General features: G+C 40.1%; 1 protein-coding gene across 4 annotated transcripts; it reads left to right on the forward strand.

Moving 5' to 3' along the window:
- The first annotated feature begins 5,004 nt into the window (after positions 1 to 5,004).
- rubcn (rubicon autophagy regulator) lies at positions 5,005 to 24,921 on the forward strand. 4 transcript variants are annotated; one of them, XM_027290024.1, is made up of 22 exons: positions 5,005 to 5,143; positions 7,258 to 7,411; positions 8,015 to 8,098; positions 9,268 to 9,427; positions 9,611 to 9,717; positions 9,997 to 10,222; positions 10,879 to 11,304; positions 12,052 to 12,099; positions 12,781 to 12,873; positions 13,361 to 13,476; positions 13,628 to 13,826; positions 14,155 to 14,262; positions 15,194 to 15,268; positions 17,525 to 17,585; positions 17,729 to 17,861; positions 18,043 to 18,188; positions 18,416 to 18,480; positions 18,800 to 19,038; positions 19,371 to 19,432; positions 19,515 to 19,668; positions 19,836 to 19,929; positions 22,453 to 24,921. In XM_027290024.1, exons 1-22 carry the CDS (start codon positions 5,121 to 5,123, stop codon positions 22,587 to 22,589), a joined length of 2,910 nt encoding a protein of 969 aa, XP_027145825.1. In that variant the 5' UTR covers positions 5,005 to 5,120; the 3' UTR covers positions 22,590 to 24,921. The 4 variants fall into 4 exon arrangements, with proteins under 4 accessions (XP_027145825.1, XP_010734935.3, XP_027145828.1 ...); XM_010736633.3 differs by having other exon boundaries at positions 5,020 to 5,300; XM_027290027.1 differs by lacking the exon at positions 15,194 to 15,268 and having other exon boundaries at positions 5,020 to 5,300.
- The last annotated feature ends 20 nt before the right edge of the window (positions 24,922 to 24,941 follow it).

The following is a 24,941-nucleotide window of genomic DNA, read 5'->3' on the forward strand; positions in this document are numbered from 1 at the left end:
GTTGCAGAACTGAAATGGCTTGTTGTTAAGAATAAAGCTTAAGCGCTCCATGTGCATAAATTCCAGAGTAGGTTCGACCCAAATCAGGAGGTTGTTCAGATATCTATCTATAGATATCTATCTATATATGAAGAATGAAATTAACAGATGGGACAAGGACAACAAAAGAGAAAAAGAATATCGATATATACAATTAATAAATACATTAAAATGAAGTGTTTTCAAACGAATGCAGTTATAACGTGTATACTCCTTTTGTTTATCTGTCATTTTAGAGATGATTAAAAATGTAAAATCTTGAAGCTGTCAACATTCACATGGTGTTTTAGAAAATTCGTATTACATTTAAATTCATTTTGGGGTCTGTACATTTAAAGCTTTGTATGACGTCTTTAACAGCTTTAAACTGGTTCTATAATATTCAAAATGACAACAAAAATCTGCCCCAAAATACAATATATTTACATTGTGAACATCTCTACTTCTACTATTTTTCCAGAAGAATGACATCAACAGTTAATAGGTATCCAGCCCAGTATCCAATCCAGTTACTCTCACATCCTCCACACATTTCCTCAGAACTGCAGTCTGATAACGCTCCTTGGAATCTGATAGTATTGAATTTATTTTTCCTGCTTAGACATGAACAGACCTTATGTTCGCTTGAAGCTAAACAAAAAACAAACAATTCACTTTTACTGAAGGAGCTGACACCTGCACGGAGGCATGAAATCCTAAACTGACTACATCCTTAGTCACTCACCATCTGCCCCTCATTTCAGACATATATCATGTCTTCATACCTGTTGAGAAAGGTGGTAATTTTCAAAGCAACTCTGGCATCTAACTTGTCCTCCATCACCCCCGAGCTGACAGCTGATGTCAGTTTTGAAACTGCAAGATCGATTCAAAACAATGTTATAATTATCATTACCTACCTGAGCAAGGAATAATAATCTATATATATCCCAAAGTGAACTGGTCTCTCAGCGTTCTTGTACTGTAGTTGAGTGTATTTTGAAGATGAACATGCAGTTGCTGAATATAGCCTAAATTAGTCAAATTACTTTATCTCTAAATAGTTTTTATAGAAAAGCTTTTCATATTGTGCAACTATTCTGAGCCTTCCTGATTAAAATCATCTCTCTGTTGAATGGGGTCCAAATCTTCTCTCACCGTGTCCTCAAAAGAGCATGTAAATCCTCCACTGTAACTGTTTTTGAAGATTGAAGATATACTTTTGTTTTCTTTGCAGGTACTGACTCAGTTTTGTTCTTTATGAAGACTGACATTTGTCACGTCCTAAGACCAGTCTTGTTGGTCAGTTTAATCACAGATTATGATGCATGCAGTCATTCTAATTAAGTACTCCTTTAGTATATATATAGGTCTGCAGTGGTGAAGGTAAAGGTGGGTAAACCACAGCTTCAGGCAATGATCATAAGAAATAAGAAAACAAGAATCAAGCTACAGCTTCTGAGAAAACATCTATGATATTTACAGTAAGGATGACATTATTCAATCCCAACTTTTTCCCTTTGATCGTGGCTTGTTGACACAAAAGATTGACGCATTTTGTGTTTGTGGAGTTTTCAAGAGAATGAAACATGAGCGACTTTCCAAATAACTGAGTCACAATCCTTGGGGAAACACCTTCTTACAAACGAAGTCTGACCTACTAACTGTAATATGTTTCCTTCCTCTCTGAAGGTCTCTGCATCAGCTTTATACTCCTTATAAATAATACAAAATGGAAATAAAATAACTGCAAAAGAAGTCTGTGATTTGCACTTTGTGGAAGAAAACATTAGTTTTCATGGTACACTGGTTTGTATGTTTAGAGGTGCCACCATGTGAATCCAATTCCCCTTTAAGAGTTTTACAAAGTTACATCTAATTTGATCAACGATCACTTAGCTTTTCTAGCTACACCAGAAACTGGGTTAACTTTTGGGTGGCCTTAGATTTTTTTGTATGATCTAATTTTTGTATTATCATGTCAACAATCTTGTTAGAAAGCAATTTTCTCTATTTGTCCATACAGTCCATACCAGGAAATTATGTAACACAGTGTTGTGTAACATAAACGAAAGAGACTTCTGTGACACTAGTTGATAGATTTTGTATGAATTGAATTTAAATAGTAAGCCAATCCCACGCCACACTTGTTTATATGAATGCATTTATGACTTTGTTGCTGCATAAGACAAAACCACATGGTCAATTTCTTTGATTCCTCCATGAAAGCATAACATAAAAGATCAAACAAAAAAGGCTCCAACTGGCACATTGTTGCAAATTAAAAAAAACTGGATCAACCGGGCTTCCTATTCACCTACTTTTCACTCATCGTGTGTGTTCATGCCGCAGCAGGTTACATCTGTGAGTCATGACAGCTCATCAAGAGTTGTGGTAAGAGCGGAATGTGTTTTTCACGTCACTGTGTAAATAGAGAGCATGAATGCAAGACCATAACTGAATGGGAGAATGCTATAGAGACATTTCCTTTTCTACGTGACTTGATTTTCTTGCCCTGACACGTTCTGACTCCTGACACTTATTAAATACGTGTCATATGAGCACGTTTACCAGAATGTATTGTGTGCGTAATACAGGTGGAAAGTAGTACAATTCTGAGGTGCTTCTGTGCTACTTTTTTCTGTTTTATACTATACTTTATACTGTATACTTCCAGCACATTTCAAAGGGAGACATTGCAGTTTTCCACTTATTTATTTGACAGATGCAATTATTATTTTTTGTTCCAGAACTATATCAATGAAATTAGCGTTAAAGGGAAAAAGAAGAGAAAATAATTAAATTAAGTTGACATGTTAATGCATCAATAACAATAATCCAATAATGACATTGTAAGATAACACTCTGAAAGGGGCCAGTCTGTATGGTCAGTGCTTTTATTTTGAAGGCAATACTTCTTACTTACTTTCTCTTGAGTATTTTGAATGCAGTACTTTTACTTATGAGTATTTTAGTGGAGAATCAAAATACTTCTTACACTACTAGTACCCACTGCTAGAGTTAAAGACATTTGTGCTATAATAATTTATTTATGTGTTATGACTTAATTATAGCATTTTCTCTCAGAGAAATGTACAGCTACACTCACATTAGATTAAGATATTTTCAGAGTTATAAAATTAAATTAGATTTCTCCTCTCTCTACAACAGCAGACATCCACCATGCAGTAGCATCACTGACATGTATTGTGAAAGTTTCTCCACGTAAGAGCTCTAAAGAATCTCAAGTGTCAGGGATAATATCACTCAGCACAGGGGAAGGAAGTTTTATGTAATCACAGTACTTATTCAAGCACATTGTGTACATGCATGAGTGTGTGTGTGTGTGTGTGTGTGTGTGTGTGTGTGTGTGTGACAATTACTCACCATTGAGTCATCTGCAGCCACGCCTAGCAATTACTGCTGATGGGATTTACTGTTAGTGAGTTAAATGCTCTCCTGACTCGTTACTGCCATCAAGTGATAGAACTCATTCATGTGTCTTTGAGTACATTAAATGAACATATGACTCAAGACGTTGGTGCCATCATGTGGATATGACATGAAACTGGTTGTTGAGGTAGAGGGACTGCAGCAGTTAAATACATTATTGTTAAATCATTGAATTTGCTAGAAAGGAACAGAGAAATAACATCTAAAATCTATCCTGACTGAAAGGTTTTCATTTCTCATGGTGAATCATTTTTGTGATTATATGTATTAAAGTAATAATTTTCTCAGATGGGACATAATTATAGCAAAAACACAGGAGGAGGGGATGGCATGTAGATATTATATTATTATTATAGTATCAGGGCCCTTGTATTGTGCATGCTGCTTGATTGGTACATAGATAATAGTTGTCATGACAAGTCAAAATATCAAACAAACAAAAAATAGTACAAACTGCAAATTATAGAACAATTACCATAAAGCTGTTCATAGATCACCTGGTGGAACGAATGGTAATGAAAGGGTGCTGTGTTATTTAGAGAAACAGGACATAATTGTAGGGTGTCAAAGTCGATTTAGGAAAAGATTAGATAGTTTTGCATTATATATCAAGTTAATAAAAAGACAGTAGCCACAGTGTTGTCTGATATACAAAAAGTGAAGGATGTGTTATGGCAGGAGGAACTCCTGATTAAGTTACACTTCATGGGGTTTGGAGGAATAGTTTAGAAATAACTTAATGGACTTTTTAAAGAAGAGAACTTAAGAGGTAAAGAGATCTAGGAGATATGGCCTATGATCCATGAAATAAAAGTGCAGATTTAGTAAGTGAGTTTATGCGCAAGTATACAAATAATGCAGGTTGTGCAGTTGAAGTTCTTAGTCACAGAGTTTAAATATGCAAACAAATTTAAATCATGTGTACACTGATGATTTGTATGCCATTTTGTTTGCTTTGGAGTGGTCCCTGTGTGTTCACTAAAAACTTTGTTGGTAGATTACTTTAAATTAAAGTACGAAATAAAAGTGCAGATTTAGTGAGTGAGTTTATGTGCAAGTATACACAAATAATGCAGGTTGTGCAGCTGCAGTTCTTAGTCACAGAGTTTAAATATCCATGTGTACACTGTTGATTTGCATATGCCATTTTGTTTGCTTTAGAATGGGTTGAACAAATCAAACCAAACAAAGTTTTAGTCTTTTGAAACTCAGGTGCATCTACCAATCATACTATTTGCAATAAATTCAAGAGTAAGGTTATAGTCACTCATATATGCACTGTGGGTAATGTAGTGAGTAAGTAGTTGCCAAACAAGCTGTTAAAGAAGAAATATGTGCAATTAAATCAGGTTGTAGACAAATGAATACAGCGGTAGTCCAGGGAATAGTGTCATTATAAGGAAGCATCCAACATTAGACCATTTGTAAGATACCAGAAAATGTCCATAGAGAAAATACATGATACTAGAGAGTGGTATGCGGTGTAGTAGTTAACTAACTCCTGAAGATGGCGGCAATGAAACACGGAGCTGCAGCTGAACCCTGAAAGAAGACGGAGCACAACACCAACGCCCACTCGCTGATGATCGCAGCAGTCATGCGGCCTCGACTGTTTTGATCCACAGCCGGGACAGACAGGCAGGGCAGAGATGGCGGAAGACTGGATGTCCGGGTAACTATTGCTAACTGCCCAACTAACTGGGGTAAAAACTCCGTTGTACTAAATAAAGAGAGCGGTAGTCGCCGGACAAGCTGGCGGCTTTGCACGGTCCTCGGTTCCGCCCGGATGACATGGAGATCTCGGCCGAGGCGGAGGCGGAGGAGCGCAGGTGAGTGAAGCCCGGGCTGGGCTGGGCTGGGGCTGGGTAACTTACCCGGCTAGCTGCGCTAAGAGTGACTATGGTTATATAAACAGAAGTAGAAACTCCGTGAGTAACTCACACAGCAGGGCATGTTTTTATTTTATTTTATTTATTTATCTGGAACAGGTTGATTTGATGTTGGAGGATTACGCCGTGTGAGTGCTAGCGGCACGGCTAGGCTAAGCTAACCTGACATGTCATGGGGTTGACAGCTGCTCGCAAACAAAAGTATTCACCAAGTTTTGTCTAAACTGTCTAATATCAAACGTCAACTGTTGACCAAGTACTGATATTTATTTTGCTTTAAAGTAACTCGTGTGTTTGCTGAGCGGTCGTGTTAGCTTCCTAGCTAGCGGCTAATGCTAGCTGTCAAATCAAGTTGTACAAAACATCCAGTCACTGTTTCTATGGAAAGTGTTTAGCTGTGTTAGAGATATTAGACAATGTTGGCAAGTTTAAAGTGTGTGTTTATTCTTCACACCAGCTTCCAATAGTCACCTAAAGTTTAACACTGTTGGCGAGTTGTTGTTAACACGATTACAAGAGCACACGCAGTAAACTCGTCAGTATAATATTAATGGTGTGAGTTTTGTGACTTATTAACAAGTGTAGAGTTCATCCCTCTTATGGCATTACATGTGCACAGATGATGAGGGAAAAATTGGACCTGGTTATTGACACTAATTGATAGATGAGCTGGGTACACCATGATGGCTTTGAGATCTTTGTGTGTTTTAAAGATTTGAAGGTCAGACTAACCTAAACAAATAAACAAGTCTGTCCTGAGGCTTCACTGGTAGAGCAGACACACACACACACACACACACACACGTACACACAAATAGAAAACAATCCTTAACCTCAGTAACCTCTCTGAGCTGTGTAGAACTTCACGCCATGATGTCCAACACACACACACACACACACACACACACACTCACACACACACTCACACACACACTTACCTAACACACGTCACACACTCTCTCCGTGTTGCATAAACACACCATGCTCTGCAGCTCGTGGACAATGTTCTCTAACACTCAGCCTCTCTCTCTCTCTCTCCGTGTTACATGATGTGATTTGATTAGTTAGCTCGGCAGCTGAACTCGTGATGCTGCTGCTCAGCACTGCTGCTTTATGTGCGGGGGGAGAAAAAAAAAAAGAAAGACCTGTTGTTTGTTCATAAATGTGCTGTTCATACTGACAGACTTTTCAACCAGACACTCTGTTTATTGTGTCTGAGATGATGATTAAGTTTTTTTTTTTTGGAAAAGGAAAATAAGATGATTAGTAGTTGGTTGAGTCTTTTTGTGCGTCCTGGATTTATTTGTCAACCTTTCCTTTAAGAGATATATTTTGGTACAATAAATTAAATTTGAGAGCTGATTCTTAGCTTTTATCGCAGCTCTTTTATGTTGTTTTGTCTAAATTAAAAAGTAGAAAAGTGTTGCATGTATTTAAGCACAAGTATGCTCCCTTGAATTATTGACTATACTCAAAGAATACCCCCTCTCAATCTGTTGCTGCAGCACATGTGATCAGTGAGATTTAGTTTTACTGCTGACCTAAGGGGAAAACGAGGATGTTCAAGATATTGGCGAGAGCTTTATGGCTTTTCAGGGAATGTGACCTGAGAGAATTTTGTTTTGTATCTGACACTTTTGCCACAGAAGCTTTTCTAAAGATTTCCTGAGCACAGGTCTTCTAACTTCTAGTCGGGGAAATCGTGGCGGTGATACACTCACTGAGTACACGTAAAACTAGGTCATCATAACTAAAATGCTGAAGACATGATTTTTAATTTTGGCAAAAGTTTTAAGCCACACCAGCACTTCTTCACCTCCTTCCTCCTTCCTCATTCCTAAACTTCCTCTCACCTCCACTCACCTCAATTTTTCCTGCTGCTGCGTTCTCCCGACAGGAGGGAGCACTGGAAGCTACTGTCCAGCCTGAAGACCACAGTCGAGGGTCTTGTGTCCACCAACAACCCCAACGTGTGGTCACGTTATGGCGGCCTGCAGAGGCTCCACAAGGACATGAACAACATCCTGAGCCACGGGCTGAAGAACGAGCAGGTCAGACCTCAGAAGATCTGACTGATACCACTCTCCCTTTTGTGTTTATTTATTTATTTTGACTTTGACCTAGAAATCTGCATGGTTGCCTAATAGATAATAATAACTTGTGTTTGAACATGGAGGAGTTATTGATTTAGGGTGTGTCCCATAACCCCACAACACCGCATTATCAGACAACAAACTGCAATATTGGTTAGCTCAGTATCACCAGATCACTCATGTTACGCCTGCGACAGCAAGTTTTGTGGGAACTGAAGGGAGTCTGATTACAGTCGTAGATGCTGTGACATTGAAAACCAAGATCCAGAAGTTACTAAAAGTAAACATAACCCTCCTCTCAATCAGACATTTTATAACAGTAAAGCTGGTAAAGGGATTGGCTTAACATGTTATATTACATGCTAGAGGTCATTTTTCTTACGTTTTGACAAGTATTTACATTATCAGACATATATTACCGGTCATTATCAGCTGACTTCCTGAACTACAGGAAAAATGTTCACTATGGGATGCACTCTCGCTCCATAATGCCTCATTGTGTTTGTCGGAGCTGGTATTCTCTGTATCTGGGTCATGCTAACGGGCTGTTTTGTGTTGCAGGTGTATTATAAGCAGAGAGACTACTGGCCGTTCGTGTGGTGTGTTCGCTACATTAGCCCTCACCTCGCGACTCATGTCGAACAGGTACAGTCACTGTCAGCCCATGTGCACGATGTTTTTGTAAATATATTCATATTCTGGATTTGTATCCGAGGCGAGCTTTTGTCAACACACCCCCTCGTCATTTTTACCTTGCTCTAGAGGTTTTTCTCATTTACATCTCATTAAACAGTGTAAGGTAGACTTGCCTTGAGCTTTCAAATTGTGAACTCACTCTGCAGTACTGTTTGCATTGTCGCCTTAGAACAATGTAGTTATGAGGTAATGTGAAAATGTGGTATGCGTCACTGCCCATTAGCAATCTCTATCAGGGATTAAGGCTTTTCTAAGACATTGACAAATGTGATTCCAATAATGTAATTACTACTGTATCACTAGTGTTGCTCTTTAACATAAAGTACGAATAAGTCTGTGACTGACGAGCTGGTAACTCCAGATAGCACACAGGGTTTTACCCTGGGTTTTTTTGCATCACAGTTTTATTTATCTCCTAACCATGAGTCATCTTGTTGCTTGGTTTGCTTTTCAGGTTCCATATTTACTATCAGAGGGGACTGCTGTGTTTCAGTTCTGTAATTCATATTCACGCACAGTAAATGATGTGACCCGTGAGAGAATAAACCACTGATTTACACGTGAAAGCAAAGTGGCCAGGCTACAAATTTAGCAACGTGTATTATCCATATTCTAATCAGTTCTGAGCCACTGTTGCAGGAAACTAACCCTCATTTAGCTGGTAAACTGTGTTAGACAGTAAAAACAGGTACCTGCCAGAGGTAAAAACAATACTTCCTTTTTTTGTGAAGTTGTTATGCACAGTGTTTTTGTACTGTGCTGAACAATCCGCTCTTTGAAGTGTTAACAGGACTGTGCAGCAGCAAAGGGATGTGGAGTAGCTGTAATCTATAATCTTCATTACGATGTTTCTAATCATGTGACGATTGGTTGTTGATATCTTGTCTGCCGTCTCCTGCAGTAGTTTAGGCCGTCAGGTCTATCGTCTGCGTCAGACTTGTCAGTGTTTTTCAGACGAATAGAAGGAACATGAGACAAACTGGTGGACATCAACCGCAGTGTGTTTTAGGCAAATAGAGTAAAATCCCATCATACATGCTGTGGTACTGTGTACGTTTGTCAGTCCATGCTGCCATCTTCTTTCTCATGTACTTCTGTTTTGTTCTTTCCCTCCTCAGTTTAGTCACCTGGAGCCGGTACTGAGCAGTGGGATGAAGAGTGCTGGTGAAAGCTACAAGGCTGAGCGCTGGCTGCTTCACAGCTTACAGGTTCACATGCTGTCGGCTCAGCTCAGACCTCTGCTCCGGCATCTGGGACACACCCGTAAATACTATAACGGTGAGGCGTTAGTGTGAAATGTAAACTAAAGTAAGAAGCAGCCAAATGTACTCCTTGATACCCAGGGCATTGTTTTGTGACCTTCATTCTTCTCTTTTCATTTGTGTTCCATTCATTCATTTTCTTTCTCTCATTATCTACTTTTGTCTTTCTTCGTCTGTCTGTCTGCCTCTGTCCTTACAGATGATGCCTTCCTGCTGAGCGAGCCTCATGTGACCGCCATGTTTCAGTGTCTGGAAGCTGTTGAGCAGAATAACCCAAAACTGCTGGCCCAAGTAGACACTGTTGGGGTGAGTCACTAACACTGTTGTATCTCTCTGATTTCATGCGTTGTGTTTTATCTCAGAGATACAGTGTGTGGTTGATTCATGGCAATCTGTTGTTCAGCATCAGAAAAGAAGGAAGGAAATGATTTATCTGTTCTTGATGAGTGGTGTTATTTTACTTCCTGTTTAGAGAGCCACTCAAAAGTGAGGGTGACTTTAAAAACAAGAGAACATTTTAAGGAGGTAATTTTGGATTTATCATTAATGTTTTGTTTTTTTTATCTCTCCCTCGCCACCCACCAGCTGTCACCTCTGAAAGGCCCACCATGTCTGGGCCTGTTGAAGAGCCAGAGCCTGTGTGTGTTGCCAGGTGCTGGAGGGACATGGAGGAGCGCTGACTCAGCTCTCAGAGGAGAAACTCTAAATCGCAGACTCACCACCTCCAACTGCTCCCTCCGAGAAGCAGTCGCCACCAGCCACAACTCTGGGAACATTACAGGAGTCGGATCCCAAAACAGCAACAGCACAAGTAAGAAACTGATGGAGGGGGGAGTGGAAGTGTTGTTTTTAAATGGTCTTTGTGGATTTGTTCATATATATATTTTTTCTTTGTTGTTTTTGACACATCTGGATTTCTGGTCGATTTGAGTTACAGAAATGTATCAAGGTCATTCCACAAACTGATCTCAGATCCCAGCAAACAGTCTAGTGTTGACTGCAACTGTTTGTCTCTATTTAAGTGAAGGGTTTAGAGGTTGTACGTTGAGTGTATGAGAAAAAGAAGAAATGGTCCTCATTCTTTAATCCGTACATACAGGGCTACAGGGGGCAAGTTTGGGGGATGACACTATGAATACACTACAGTTTCCATGTGAATAGACTGACTGATATAACCATACAGAGGCCTGATTGTTTGTAGACAACGTCAGTTATTGAAGAATGTGCTGCAAACACTCAGTGTCCTGTCCTAAACTTGCTGTGCTCACTAAAATTGCTAAAACTGGTTCAGAGTGTTTTTTTTTTGTTTGTTTTTTTGTAACATTTTAGTTCTTTTTTGGATAAAAACAATCTGTAAGGTAAGCGGTGTTGATGCCACGTCAAAAAAGCTTGATCAAGTGATACAGGAATGATTAATTATTATCAATGTTTCAATCTATCTCACATTATCTACCTGTTGTGTTGCAGTCACTACCTCTCCAGCCAGCAGCCTGGGGGCTCCCTGGGTGTGTGTGTCCAGGCTTGGGGAGGGCGAGCAGGGTGTGACGCCCCCTCCCGGCCCCCCATCAGTCCCTTGTATCTCCCTCACAGAGTCCCCCTTGCCCACCCCTCTTCAGCCTGAGGCTGGGGACTCTTGTGACGGAGACTATGACGATGGTCCAGAGTACCTGGCCATTGGTAACCTGGGGCAACGCAGTCGTCGTGATTCCCGCAGCTCCACCCACAGCAGTGAGCAGAGCGAGATTCAGGACCAGTCCCTACAACGGGGTTCCCTGGTTGCACCCCCACCCAGACGCTCATCTTTCTCAGAAGGCCAGAGGGGTCCAGGCCGGGGGTCCCGAGGACACACACGCTCATTTTCTGACACAGGGATCAATCAGAAACTCAGGAATGGTGAGTAAACTTGGACAATCAACAACCGAGTATCATATGACTATCGCTGGGCCGCTGTCCATCTCTTTGTATGTTACTTATATTAAATTTGAAAGGGTGCATTGACATTTAACATTTAAAAATGAGTGTGGTTGGCAGGCTGTATGTATTTATTTGTTTTTAAATAAATTAATTGAAGAAGTATTATGAGTTATGATGGAGCATCTAGTCCAGTTTGCTGTTGTTGCTGTGTAATGGTCATAGACATACCAGTTACATGGAAGTAAATATAATAATATATTTACTGAAGTAGTGAACTTCAGCTTTTCAGGCATTTATTGGTTTATTTCTTCCTTAATGCAATGATGGATTGTGTTGTGCTGCATGTTCACAGACTGAAACATGATCATGATTAGTAGTACTTGCTATCTTCCGAAAGAATTTCTGGGATTAAACTCCTTTAGTGAGGCGTCATCTTCTTGCTGGTGATAGAAATATACCAGATTAACAATGTTTGCATGAAACGAAGGTGAGATTCAGATGAGGGTGTACCTATGTGGTTATTTGTGTCTCTGTCAGATGTTGCTGTGCCACCTTCTTCCTTGGAAGGGGCACACTTCCTGCTTGAAGCTCTTTAAATGTTTCCGAATTAACACCTCTGTTCTCTTGGCTCACTGTTTCTTCTCTTGGCTTGGGGTAAATTTCTCTCCTTCTGCCCTATCTCTCTCTCTCTCTTCTCTTTTTTTTTTTACTACTGTTCGTGCAAAGGAGGGGGCCACCGAAAAATCACCATAATAATAGAAGATCCGGTAGCAGGTTGGCAGTGCAGTTCTGCTGTGCTCCATCATTTGACTCCTCCCAACCCACCTTTTTTCCCTCCTGCATGCTGATGAACTTTCTCCATCCCTCTCATTTCAAGTCTTGACCTCAGCTCATAAATATGTCTTATATGCCGTTTGATCGTGTTGTTTTTTGTTGATAGTACTCACAAACGTTTTGTTACTTTTGTTCATGCACACATTTTTCATGATGTATCAGTGTTTTATTGAAAGTCTTCTGTGTACACACGTTCTGTTCATGACAATAATAATGTCCTGATAGGAGTATTGCCATTTTCTAAATTATATTTTATAGTTATACTAAAATAAGCACAGCAGGTGTTTTCCCTACATTTGTTACATGTTCAGGATGCAGTCCTACTGTAAATTAAGTATAACTGCACAGTGTAAATAATGTAGGAACTGGAGCACTCTTCTCAGTGTACCACTTATGTATCTGCACATCCCTAATTCAAGCCATTATACTGACAAAGGTCAGCAGTCATCTCCATAGATTTTATTGATTGTTGGAACACAAAGACAATGATAAAATCAGAACACCCTTTAACCCTCTGTATGAATAAGGATGCATGTTACCATCAGTTTTAAAGAATTCATAGTTTATTTTAGTGCATTTAGGTGATAAGAGGCCTTTAACAGAGACTGTTTGTCTCTTTAGAATCGGCAGGGGAAAGCTGTATGAAGGACTACAGCCCTTTTTCACCTCAGCGCAATGATGCCAGCACCCCTAATTCCCTCTACATGGAGTCTCGTAAGTGTTTCTGATTTTCTTTCTGCAGTTCTTAAAAAAAATCTTCTTTTACAGTTCTGTTGTAGTTAGATGTTTTAAGGAAGGTGTGAGTCAGAAAACCCACAGCAAACTTCAACATGGGAGGGAAGTTGGACAGGAAAGCTTGACGTGGAGTTTTCTTTCCCTGACTGTGAATGAAGTGAGCATGAGCCGTAAACATAACACATGGACGTGAGCAGGAAGGTCATAGAGAGGTTGCGGTTTTATTGGACACGTTATTTATAGTGAAGCTTCTCCGCCTTGATGCATCCGAGAACTCATGGTTGAGATAACAAGATATTCTGACTGCATGCAGCTGTAACACTTTCTGAGTTATTTTGAGACAAAAAATACCAAAAATGAATTTAGGAAACTAAATTGGATTACATTTAAAATCCAACAGAAACACATTTCATCTTCACTGTTTGTGTTGTGCATATTTTCTGTATAAATGTTTTGGTCTCTTCAGATGGGTCCCAGCACAGCGGTGTCCCAGATGGAATGTTCAGGAAGCCGTCGGAGGGTCAGAGCCTCATCAGCTACCTGTCAGAGCAGGACTTTGGCAGCTGTGCTGACCTTGAGAAGGTTGGTGGAGTCCAAAGTTCTTTACAAAGGCAATTCTGCTTTAAAGAACTCTGTACCAAAAGAGGTCATGTTGAACTTAGTTTTGTTTCATGACTGAAAAGATTAGATTAGTCTTCTCTGACTGAATCATTATTTTCTCTGTGCTCTTTAGGAGAACGCTCATTTCAGCATTTCCGAATCCCTGATTGCTGCTATCGAGCTAATGAAGTACAACCTGCGGCGTCAGGAGGAGGAGGGCGAGGAGGAGGGAGATAGCGACTGTGAGATTCAGCAGCTCAAACAGAAGATCCGCCTACGGAGGCAACAGATCCGACGCAGCCGCCTACCGCCTTGCGCAACCTCGCAGCACAGTGAGTCAACATTAACAGCTGTAAAATTCTGCTAGCTCCCTCTAACGCAGCAAAATTTAAAAAATGCAGCAGAGGCCTAAATCAAATCAAAAGGAATGTTTTAATTACTAATCGACCACAAATGTGATTTATTGAGCTACAACCATAATTTACCACCTGTTTGGCAACTAACTACTTCTCAACTTGGACCCAACTATGTCCTTTAATGTATTATGTGTAAAGTCCATAATTAATGCAATTAAATTGGTTGAATTAAAATTTTTCACCTTGCTCAAGACTACTGCTTTTGATGTCTGTCTCATTCTTCGCTTTGTCTCTCTCTCTGCAGTTTTCCACTCCACTGACAGCGGAGGTTCGAGGAGGAGCTCTCAGGACTCCTACCAGGGTCTGTCTGACTCCGGCTCAGCCGAGGAGGTGGAGGAGTGCGAACTACAAGGTAGAGAGAGGGAATGAGGGCACACCAGGGGGACAAAGGAGCACAAAAGGAATTTAATTAAATTTTTTTGTTTGTTTGTTTTTCCAAGTGTCACAATTGCTAATCAGTGAGTTCAAACTTTGTTCGTTCAGGCATTTGTCTGCACGTTTTGTATTTGTCAGTTCAGTTTGCATCTTTTTTAACTTGATGATGAACAGGCTACAGCTACAGAGCTAACAGCTGCTGTTCACATTCATACATTTGACCTTTGACCAAAATGTTTACAGCAAAAATGGAAAATTGAATTTTCATCATTCGTCTGCGTGAATGAGTTTGTCTCTGTTCTGGTCATAATTCATAACCTCATCACCACACTTCATGTGCTTCATGTTGCTCATCAAGCATGTCATGTTTTACCATAAACATAGAGGTCTGAGTACAAAAGTCACAGTATAATCGCCTGCAGTGTTTGTGTGACTGTAAACCATTTTTTATTAGTGTTACTATTTATACAGCCCTTCCAGTCATGGGAGTTGAATTTTTATGGTTATGATAAACTTGAAAGGGTGTGTTTGGTATGGAAAAGCTTCTGGTATATTATTACAGAGTTCACTCATGAACTCAATTGCTGTTTTCGTGTGACAAATGGTAACTGCAAGAGACAAATCACTAACATATAGAAATATCTAAATATGTATTGCTTTGTTATCGTTAACATGGGCTGTGGGGTTTTGTATGTGCATGTACTTTGTGTTTGTGTATAACTGCACTTCTCAGTACTGCAGTGTGTGCGCACAAACTTTGTTGTATCTTGGGGCTTTATAACTGCATGTTTCCACATGTACTGCATCAGTGCAGTGCACTGTGACACTGACACACACGCTCTGTGGAGTGTTGAAAATGTTTGTGCTTGTGGTGACGGTTGTGCTGAGTGTTAGTTTCTGTCTCTCAGATGGCTGTGAGGGTCAGTCCCTGCTGGCGGTGTCTCAGAACGGCCTCTCCCTGTCACTCGCCTCCCTCTTCTCAGGTATCTGCAGGCTGGATGGGTGGGCGAGGCTCCCCGGCTACATACAGACTGTTTACTGTAGTTGCGCTCCTCTGAGAGGACGCTGATGGCTCCACTCCAAACTAGGAATTTCTGCCCTTTAGTCTGAACTGGGTGGCCTTTCAACCACAACTCTCCATTTACGATTTATAGCTTATAGTTTGATCATAGTAATTATGCACAAATCTTCTAGTATCGACAACTCTCAGTAAGGTAGTCGGAAATCAATGTATTTTTGTATCAAGAATTCTCTTGATAATAAGATTTGAATATATTCATAATATAGCATGTCTTAAGCCCACGGAATAACTTTCACTGGCTGTATTTGCATTTTAAGGTCTTGCAGTACCAGCCTGAAGGAAGGGGATGAGAAGTACTCAAATTATTTTTAACTGTATTTCTTTGTACTAAAATTACATTTTGAGTTGATTTACTAATTTATTTTTATAGCCTGTTGAGCCAGAATGAGACTCACAAGTAGGTGTTTATTGAAAAAATACAATTTTGGCCAGAAGTATGCTGGACAGAAGATGGGAACACCCCGATCCAGGCCAGTACTGGTGCAGTGATAATGTGCAAACTCTGAACTGAGCCAATAACCAACAACATAATGATCAGCCCTCAGTAAGATATTTTAACTTCGGTGGCTGTGTTTATATAGATGATTTCCCTGTGTGGCTCTCCAGTATTCAATGAAAAATGTCTCTAAGCAGGGTGGGAGTGTTTAGAAGTTTTCAGTTTGGAGTCGAGTCAGCTGCCTACTCACCTCAGCTGTATGCACTTTGCTGTTTGTGTTGGTGCTTGTTGCTCAGTGCTTCAGGGTTTTGGTGGTGCAGTAGGACAAATATGCCTGTACCTGTTAGAGTTTAGGGAGGAGACGAGCGAGTTAACAAGTGTCATTCTGTGGCAACTGTAACCACAGGGAATATTCACTTATTCATTCATCTATCCATCCACCTCATTATTCATTATCTCCAATGCGACTCAGTGAGAATGACGTGTGATTGCTCTCACATATACTTTTACTTACACATATACAACCTTGTTGTTCTTTTTAAAGGTTGAAGTCAAACAAATATTTGTTGTCTCTCTGTCTCACAGTTTTTCTTTTTTGTGATGGCTGATGGCAGAACGTAGCACAGGAAAAGTGATGGTCTTATCAGGGGCACACGGGCTGTTTTGTCTGAGATTTGCAGTTGAACAATATACGAGCATTGTGATGCAGTATAAGACCTGATATTTCTTGGGAATATTGTGATAATATTGCAATTAGAGATAATGTTTTCTGTTTATATTCAACTATTTCAGCTTAGTTAAATAAATAATTTAAAAAATAATTTAACCTAAACTCACTCAGGATCTTTAAACCTAATTGTAATTTAAATGAATTAAACTGAAATAATGTGTGATTGAAAATAAGAATTGATAGCACTGCAACAGATTGTGTTCTTGCCTAATTCCAGTGATAAAATAATCCTCTTAATCTCAGTTACCGTGCACTGACTGCTCTTATGTGCTTTTTGCTGTGTGCCACTGATGAAAATCATCCTGTGCCTTTAGCTTCACTAAACTAAAGGCAAATGAATCCAGTTATTTATTCGACAGATTGTCAGATGTTCTTCACACACGATTCAGGCCAACCTGATTAGTTTTTATATAACTATAACTTGATTTTTTCTTTTTACAATCATTCCTATTGAAAGCATTTCTGTAAATAAACAACAAAAGGTTGTTTGTTGAACCCTGCAGCTGACTAACCCGCTCATCCAGCTCTTTAACTGACGCTGTGGAGCTCTGAATCTAATCAGTGGACCATATAAATAAGCAAGAAAGAAACTGTTGCACAATTCACGCAGGCGTTCTCCAGTTCTACCAAACCTGTACTGCTTACTGTCTTTGCTTACATGTTGTTTCTCCTTCCTTTGAATCTCTCTTGGCTTTCCTGCATGCTACCTGCTGAATTACATTTAAAACGTGCTTGCATTTGGTGTGATTTTTTTCGGGAGAGACTGTTTTCTTATATATTTAAATACTGCTTAGCTGTAGCAATGGTGCCATCTGACCAGTGGTCCACCAGCCAACTGCTGCTACATTTTCAAATTCATACATAATCTGTTATATCCAATTTTACAAATCAATATTTAGATTTCATTATGCAAGTATTGAGAATCTTCTAGTATCTATTACTGGTGGACTGTTCTTCATGAGTTTAATGTCTTTTATTATACTGTCTTCCAGATGCAGACATTAAGCGCAGTGTAAGCTCCAGCGGCAGGTCTTTTCTCAGCTCAGAATCCATGTAAGTAACAACCACTTCCTGCTTCCATGTCAGTTTTCTGAATCCTGACAGTTTATTGCTAAATTACGTTACACGTTACTATTGGCACTACTGGCAAAAGGAAAACAAAAATTATATATATTCTGTCCTTTGTGCATTTTCAGCTCTCCATCCTTCCTCCAGTCTAACTCAGCTGAGTCAGTAGCCATGGGTTTACTCAGGCAGTTTGAGGGCATGCAGCTTCCTGCAGCCTCAGAGCTCGACTGGCTGGTCCCAGAGCACGATGCACCACAGAAGGTACAACGTCTGTCTGACTTATAGTACTTAGCAGAATAGCAGTTTTCCACACATGGTGCTCAACATACAATAATTACTAAAATGTAAAAACTCGATTTGCAGTATGTAGCACTCTTCTGAATAATACTACCTGTAATTCACTAAACAAAACTGAACTTCGAACTTCTTTGCTCTCATGCAGCTGCTGCCCATCCCCGACTCTCTGCCGATCTCGCCTGATGATGGTGAACACGCAGACATCTACAAGCTGAGGATTCGGGTCCGAGGTAACCTGGAGTGGGCGCCGCCCCGACCGCAGATCATCTTTAACATTCATCCCGCCCCCAAGTGAGTCCACACCAGGTTTTACCTGCCCGCACTGACTTTCTCACTTTGTTTTTGCTCTTTTTTATAGTGTATGCAAATTACAGCAGAATTGGTTGGGTGAGCCGATTAGATTGGCCTCAGTCCAGTTGGCTGTTTCTAAAAATATTGTGTACAAGTCATATCACTCAGTCAGACCACTGTTCTCACTCTTTGTCCAACAAAATTTTTTTTTGTTTTTTTGCTGTCAGGAGGAAGATAGTTGTCGCTAAGCAGAACTACCGCTGCGCTGGCTGTGGCACCCGCATCGACCCAGGTATGATCAGAAAACTACAGAAATACTTGAAAATGTTGCAGGGCATTTAAATTTTAAAATGTTTCCATTAATCAGACAGAACCAAAACACAAATGATCTGTTTACAGTTTCAGTTCTTTTTTTAAATTTTACTTTCACGTGCAAATATAAAATGTTTTTTCCAACTTCATCAGCTGGTCTAAAACGTGGTGTTTTCCCCCAGGCATTTCCCTTTATGTGTAGAAAGACTGTGCAGATATACTTGTACTTTTCGTTCAGTATTATTCTTTATTCTTACCTCTCCCCCACGTGTGTTTTCTGCTGCCTGTCCACACTTCAGATTATATCAAGCGACTGCGTTACTGTGAATACCTCGGCCGTTACTTCTGCCAGTGCTGCCATGAAAACGCCCAGGCGGTGGTTCCTGGCAGAGTGCTGAGGAAGTGGGACTTCAGCAAGTACTATGTCAGCAACTTTGCCCGGGACCTGCTGAGCAAGATTGCCGGAGACCCCCTGTTCAACCCCAATGACATCAACAGTGTCCTGTACAAGAAGAATAAAGCTCTGGAAGCTGTCAGGGTGGGCTAGATAGTTGCATATTTTGGCTGTGTTTAACCTGTAGCTAGTGGGAATCCCATCATAATAACCAGTTTGTTTTCTAAGTATCATAATTGCAAAATAGTTACAGTTAGTACAGAATTGTTTTTTAAGGTGTGTCACGGCAGCTTGTACCTAATGCTACGTAGAAAGTTTATACATTTAATGCTTGTCCACCTCAGTCAGCTGGTAGGAACACGTAAATATTTTAATACGTAATCTTTCTTCCACCATGTATTTAACTGTATAGTCGTGTGTTTCTGTCAGTGTATGTTTAAGTAACAACATGTTTTCTCCATGTTGTCATTGTTTAGGTTTTGAGAGAGAAGCTGTTTCACATGAAGAATCTCTTCAAAACCTGTCGCTTTGCTAAAGAGTAAGATGTCTGCTTGTGCATTTCTTTTCTATTTTTACAATAAAAAAAGCATAAACATCACCATTATGTTTGTGTTCCTCAGGGTGCTGGACCAGTTTGACAGCTTGCCAGGTCATCTGACCGAGGATCTTCACCTCTTCTCCCTCAATGACCTCACTGCTGTGCGCAACGGTGATTTGGCCCCCCGAATGAAAGAGCTGCTTAAACTTGGTACCATGCACGTAGCTGGCTGTGTGGTAAGATAATCATTTGCTTTTAACATTTTATCCAGTTAAACTATTGCAGTGATATAAAACACAAGTGAAGTATAAAGTAGGCTGTCATACAGTACAGGGAACTGTAATGTCATAACATAACTGGAGTTTCTTGTCTTAGTCACATGTTTTTCTTCGATCTCTCCCAGCTGTGCCAGGCGAAGGGCTTTGTGTGCGAGTTCTGCGGCAATGAAAAAGACATCATCTTCCCCTTCCAGCTGAACAAGTGCCAGCGCTGCGAAGGTGAGCCCTCTCTGCTGGTGGCAGGCCTGGTTGGCTCAAGAGCCCACTCCCGCCGCCCCTCCCTTCCACTTATCTGGAGAGACTGGACGATCTCCAAACATCGTAGGCTGGCAAGGGCCCTCTCGCAAGACAGGAGAGAGGGGGAGGGAGGGGAGGAGGATTTAGAGCTAGATATGAATCAGGGGGTGAAGAGTGGAGAGGAAATAGGCAACACAGCAGAAGAGACACTGGGAAAAGGGGGGGTGTTTAAAGCTTTCAGTCCTGGAAAACTGGTGAAAGGCAGTGAGGAAGAGCAGGAGATAACAGGAGGGACGGAGTCAGAGAGGGAGGGGGAAACAAAGAGTGATAATGGAGAAGAGGGAGGAAATGGCCAACATGGGGAGGTATATAGCAAAGAGAGGGCAAAGCGAAAGGAAACGGGAGATAGGCATACAAGAAGGGAAAAAATCAACTTATTAAAAGTTCTTCACATAGACATACTAAAGAAAAACATCTCTAAAGGAGACAGAAGAAACAGTGATAGTGAAACATGCAGCAGCATCGAAAGTCTGGATGAAGTAGGACAAGGGAAGAAAAGGCGTTGGAAGGTACCAGGGTTAACCAGTCTCACCAAAGGTTTCTCAAAAAGAGAGATAGAGGATGAGGAGAAAACAGAAGTGAAAGAGGAAGAACAAATATTTTTGGAGAAGGTAACGGGAACTGAGGAGGAAAGAAAAGCTAAGAGTGAGTCTGGGGAGAACGATGAAATTTTAGACAAAGGCCAAACAACAGAAAAACCTAGTACAGAAAACATGGAGAAATTTACACTAATGAAACTGTTAAAACCACGTCAGCTGTCGACTGTCTTCTCTAGAGAGAGGAGCAAGGGAGAGGAGGATAGAAATGGGGAAAGTGATGAAAAAAGAGAGATGGATACTGAGGAGGAAGTTGTTACCAGGACTACCTGGAGAGGTTGTAAAACTCGCAGAGCTAGGAGAGGTAAGAAGATCTGGGAAGGGACAGAGAAAGAGAGCCAGTCGGAGGGTGGAGAGAGCGCAGAGATAGATGACTGAGATTATTGTACTGAGAAAGGTGGAGGTCAAGAGTAGAAGCAGTATAAAGATATATATTATATAAAGCTACAAAGGGTAAAGAATTGCAATTCGTGAACGTGATCAGACTTTACACAAGTCACATCAGCCAAGTTACAGTTCACTAAATTGGTAACCCTGTTTCTCATGTCTGAGCATGTTTACAGTTTGTAGATTTCAAAAACCTTCATATTCCCAGACAGCTTTCCAAAATGTCACATTATTTTTTAAATGTTCTACAAATAAGAAATTCTGATATGCAGACTTATTGTTCAGTTCTACCTCTATATTTCAATCTCTTTGTTTTAACTTTTCACAGCCTTGAAACATTTTGCACACTTTTTCTACTCTTGTTTGGCACAGACTTCTTTGCACTAGAGTGGTGTTGGTATCTTGGCTTTGGTTCTGATTTTCGCACATGTGCACAACTGGTGGAGGGTAGATGTTTGGCAGCTATTTGGTGGTGGATGCCTTTGGCTTCGATACCAGAGGTATTTGTGTGTAAAGCTTGATGACTGATGCTGTCTTCAGTGGTGTGGTTTCCTGTCTTTGGCTCTCAGCTCTGCACTGCTTTTGTCTTGGCCACAGGGGTGGCAAATGACACCAAGGTAGTCTTGTGAACGCTCTGGTCATGAATTTCATTTTGGACAAGTAGTATTAGTCTGTTTATATGTTGCTCGTGAACCAATGGACGAGTCTTTTATCCTCCTACATGTAGACTCTTCCTCCAGCCCAGAGGACACGTTTCCTGTTGTTATGCTGCCTGATATGATTGTTTTTAAGCCATTTTGTTTTAATTTATACTTTTTTTTTTTTTTTTTTGAAGGAAGCTGTCTTATTGTGCGTGGTTGACTGAGAATGAGTGTGTAATTTATGTTTTTAGTTGCTTTTACATCTGACTGCTATTATTTAAACTTCATCTTCATGTGAATATGAAATAAACACTACTTTTGAATTTGAGTTGCCATTGTCATTTTATCTTTTTCATTATTTTTTTTTTTTCTGTTCTTTTGGAAACATGGAAACAAAATCATTTCAGACAGGGATTGCACTCATTAGTTAAGACATAAAAGATGCACCCTGGTGGCCTATTTTGGAAGAATAGGATGTGTCTGAACAGGTTTAGGGTGTGGTCTGCTGTTTCACAGGGTATCAGCTTTTTCACATACCTGCTTCCTCCTGCCTTCTGCCTTGCTGCCTTTAACTTCTCTGTCTTTTATACTCCACTCCACTCCCTGCCTCCCTCAGATCTGATTGTGATTGGCTATCCTGTTGAGACATCACATCTCTTTGTCAGCAAACTGGTTTAACTGGTTAACGTCTGTGAACGCTTTGTTTGGTTTAGCACATCGGATACTGCTGTCTTCCTCTGTTGACATGACACACTTAATAATGTAAATGTTTGAAGTGTCACTGAATCTTTGTTTTTGTGATGTTTTCCCCCCTTTCTCAGAGTGCCATGCATGTTACCATCGCAACTGCTTCCGGACAGGTAAAGACTGTCCTCGATGTCAGCGCCTGGCAGAGCGGAGGGAGAGGATGGCGCGCAAAAACATGGAGGAACAAGAAGATGAGGGTGGTGGGAGCTAGTACTGGTAACAGAAGAAACTCAGAGACAAAAGAAGATGAGCACAATGCGACCATGATTGTAGTGACTTACCACCTCTCTTTCTGTTCCAGTCCTGTCAGACCTGGGTGACAATACTCGTGTTTTGATCACAAAATATTGACCGATTTAGTACACCATGGCATCAGTTTTCTCAGTGTCATAAGAGTCATCATCAGGAACATGGCTAATGTTAATTTTCAAATGCATTTAGTGTAAGCTAAATAAGACCCTTTTACACATGCACTTTACTCTGTGAGTAGTAACAGTTTTTGTGTCTGCATCATATTTGACTAGGAATAGTGACTTCTTTCTTTTAACTTGATACTGATTCATTCCTAAAATTTCCTTGCACTTACAAGATTTGAAAAGTCTGCTGTTTGGCGACACCTACTGGCAGTATCAAAAATATCATTGCGGCCAACAGCATGAAGTTTAAAAATGAATGATTTTGGCAGCCTGTGAGAGAAGTAAAAAAAACATTATTCTTCCTTTTGTGTTATTATTGTCACCTTTTTGAGCTGCGCTGTACCCGTCAACACTGAACTGTTTCATAAGAGAATTCCAAGTGTGAATGACAAAACCCTCTTTGTCTTATGGGGATGTTTGATGCTAGCCATGTTACAATTACATTAAACTTATTGGCACTTTGTTCCTCTGTGGTAAAACTAATATATTTGAGATTAAAATAGATCAGTAGAAATATATAAAAGTATTTGCTCAGACTGTTGTACCCAGGTTTGATATTTCTTCCCGCAATTGCAGCTTCTGTGAACTGCTTCAACTCTGGTGATTTTATTAGCTACTGGCTCTGCTGAAGTTTGTTTTTGTGGCCTGAAAAGGCAGAATCTATTTTTAAAAAATCTAATTAAGTTTCGTTCACTTTATGATTTGACCATTGATTTTCAGCGCAGATACTGTATTTGAGCAGTCCTGCCCTTTATGTTGAGGTTTCTATTTTATTTTGATAATACTGAAGATATTTAACCAATCCTTGAGTTATTATTCGCCTCACTGTCCTGTTTTAAAATATTTTAGCCTGGGACCAATGAACTTAAACTGGTGGAGTCACATTCATAGAAGGACTGGACTTGGCAAAGGGGTTTCGGAGTGTTGCAAATATTTTAAATGAAACTGAAAATACTCCATTTTTGTGCTGCTTTGAGTGAGTGAAAGAGTGTGTGTGTTTTATTAGAAAAAGCTGTTGGAATAAGTGTGGGTGTGTGCCCACGTCTGCTTGCTGTACATGCAGCCATGCACAATTGGTTTGCACCAGCCTAACCAGCACTTGCCTGTTTTCTAAAGTTGTAAGTTTTGGAATAAGAGAGAGCAAAGTCAATTGCACTGATCCTGTCTGTTGTTGTTGGAGCGGCGAGTTGGGATGTCACTCTTTGGGTTTTTTGGTAATGTTCGTTTTTAAGAACATGAACCATCACGGTGAAATGTTTCTGTTGTCATGAAGCTCCTGTCACCTGGGTTGCAATACATTGTGAGTCCAAAATAACAGCTACAGTTTAGTAGATTATAGTTGATAAATAGCCAGAAAAACAGATAGCCATTTCTTTGCACTTTGAGACCACTTGGGTTCAGAACCACTGGTCTAGTATAGATTTTAGAGAAACTTTCCACCTGTTATGGTTTATCTGGATGCTTTTAAAAAGGAAAAAAAAAAAAAAAAACTTGGGGTTGCTTTTATTTTGTTGATCTTGTAGGGTTTAGAAATATCTATTTAGTGGCTCTGTAGTGAGTTACATTTACCACCAGAGTATGATAAAATGAATTTCACGCAATAGTAAACGATAGGAGGACAGCTGTGGGGAAGAAAAAGTGCAACCCACTGATTTAATCACACATTAGATGTAAAATTAGATTTGTTGTATTGGATTTTAGTACCAGTCTATCAATGGATTAGGCTCCAGAGTGCATACCATCCTCAACAGGCGTTGCTTTATGTGTACAGTCCCTCATGAGGTCAACACACTGTCATGAGACACTACTTAAAGCAATAAACGTGGTATTCATGTCTAAGCCCCTTAAAGAGACAAACCGCACCCATGTCTTTAGTTTTATCCAGGATGCTTTTAAGCGAAAAACTGAACTCTTCAGCTCCTAAACAAAGTGACCGCTCAGCTCCACTGAAATGCCTCCTCAACTCAGCAGACTGTTTGTCCTTGGACTGCCTTTAACATGGATGCGTGTGGAGGTTTAAAGTGCACTACACATTAAAATGTCAATTATTGTTAATATGATTATTGTTTGTGTTAATTTGTCTTTATTCTGTAATTATGTTGATAATAAAAGACTGGCCAGACTGTTGATGAGGATTATTGTTTTTG

The sequence above is a fragment of the Larimichthys crocea genome, chromosome XVII, assembly GCF_000972845.2.
Source record: "Larimichthys crocea isolate SSNF chromosome XVII, L_crocea_2.0, whole genome shotgun sequence".
Classification (NCBI taxonomy): Eukaryota; Metazoa; Chordata; class Actinopteri; family Sciaenidae; genus Larimichthys; species Larimichthys crocea.

What these genes read in the sequence shown, in the direction of transcription:
- rubcn (XM_010736633.3), top strand. Translation starts at nt 5,263, where the DNA reads ATGGAGATCTCGGCCGAGGCGGAGGCGGAGGAGCGCAG. An exon ending in TTGCGCAACCTCGCAGCACA is followed by an intron (nt 13,827 to 14,154) that starts GTGAGTCAACAT and finishes CTCTCTCTGCAG; the next exon opens with TTTTCCACTCCACTGACAGC. An exon ending in CAAGTGCCAGCGCTGCGAAG is followed by an intron (nt 19,930 to 22,452) that starts GTGAGCCCTCTC and finishes CCCCTTTCTCAG; the next exon opens with AGTGCCATGCATGTTACCAT.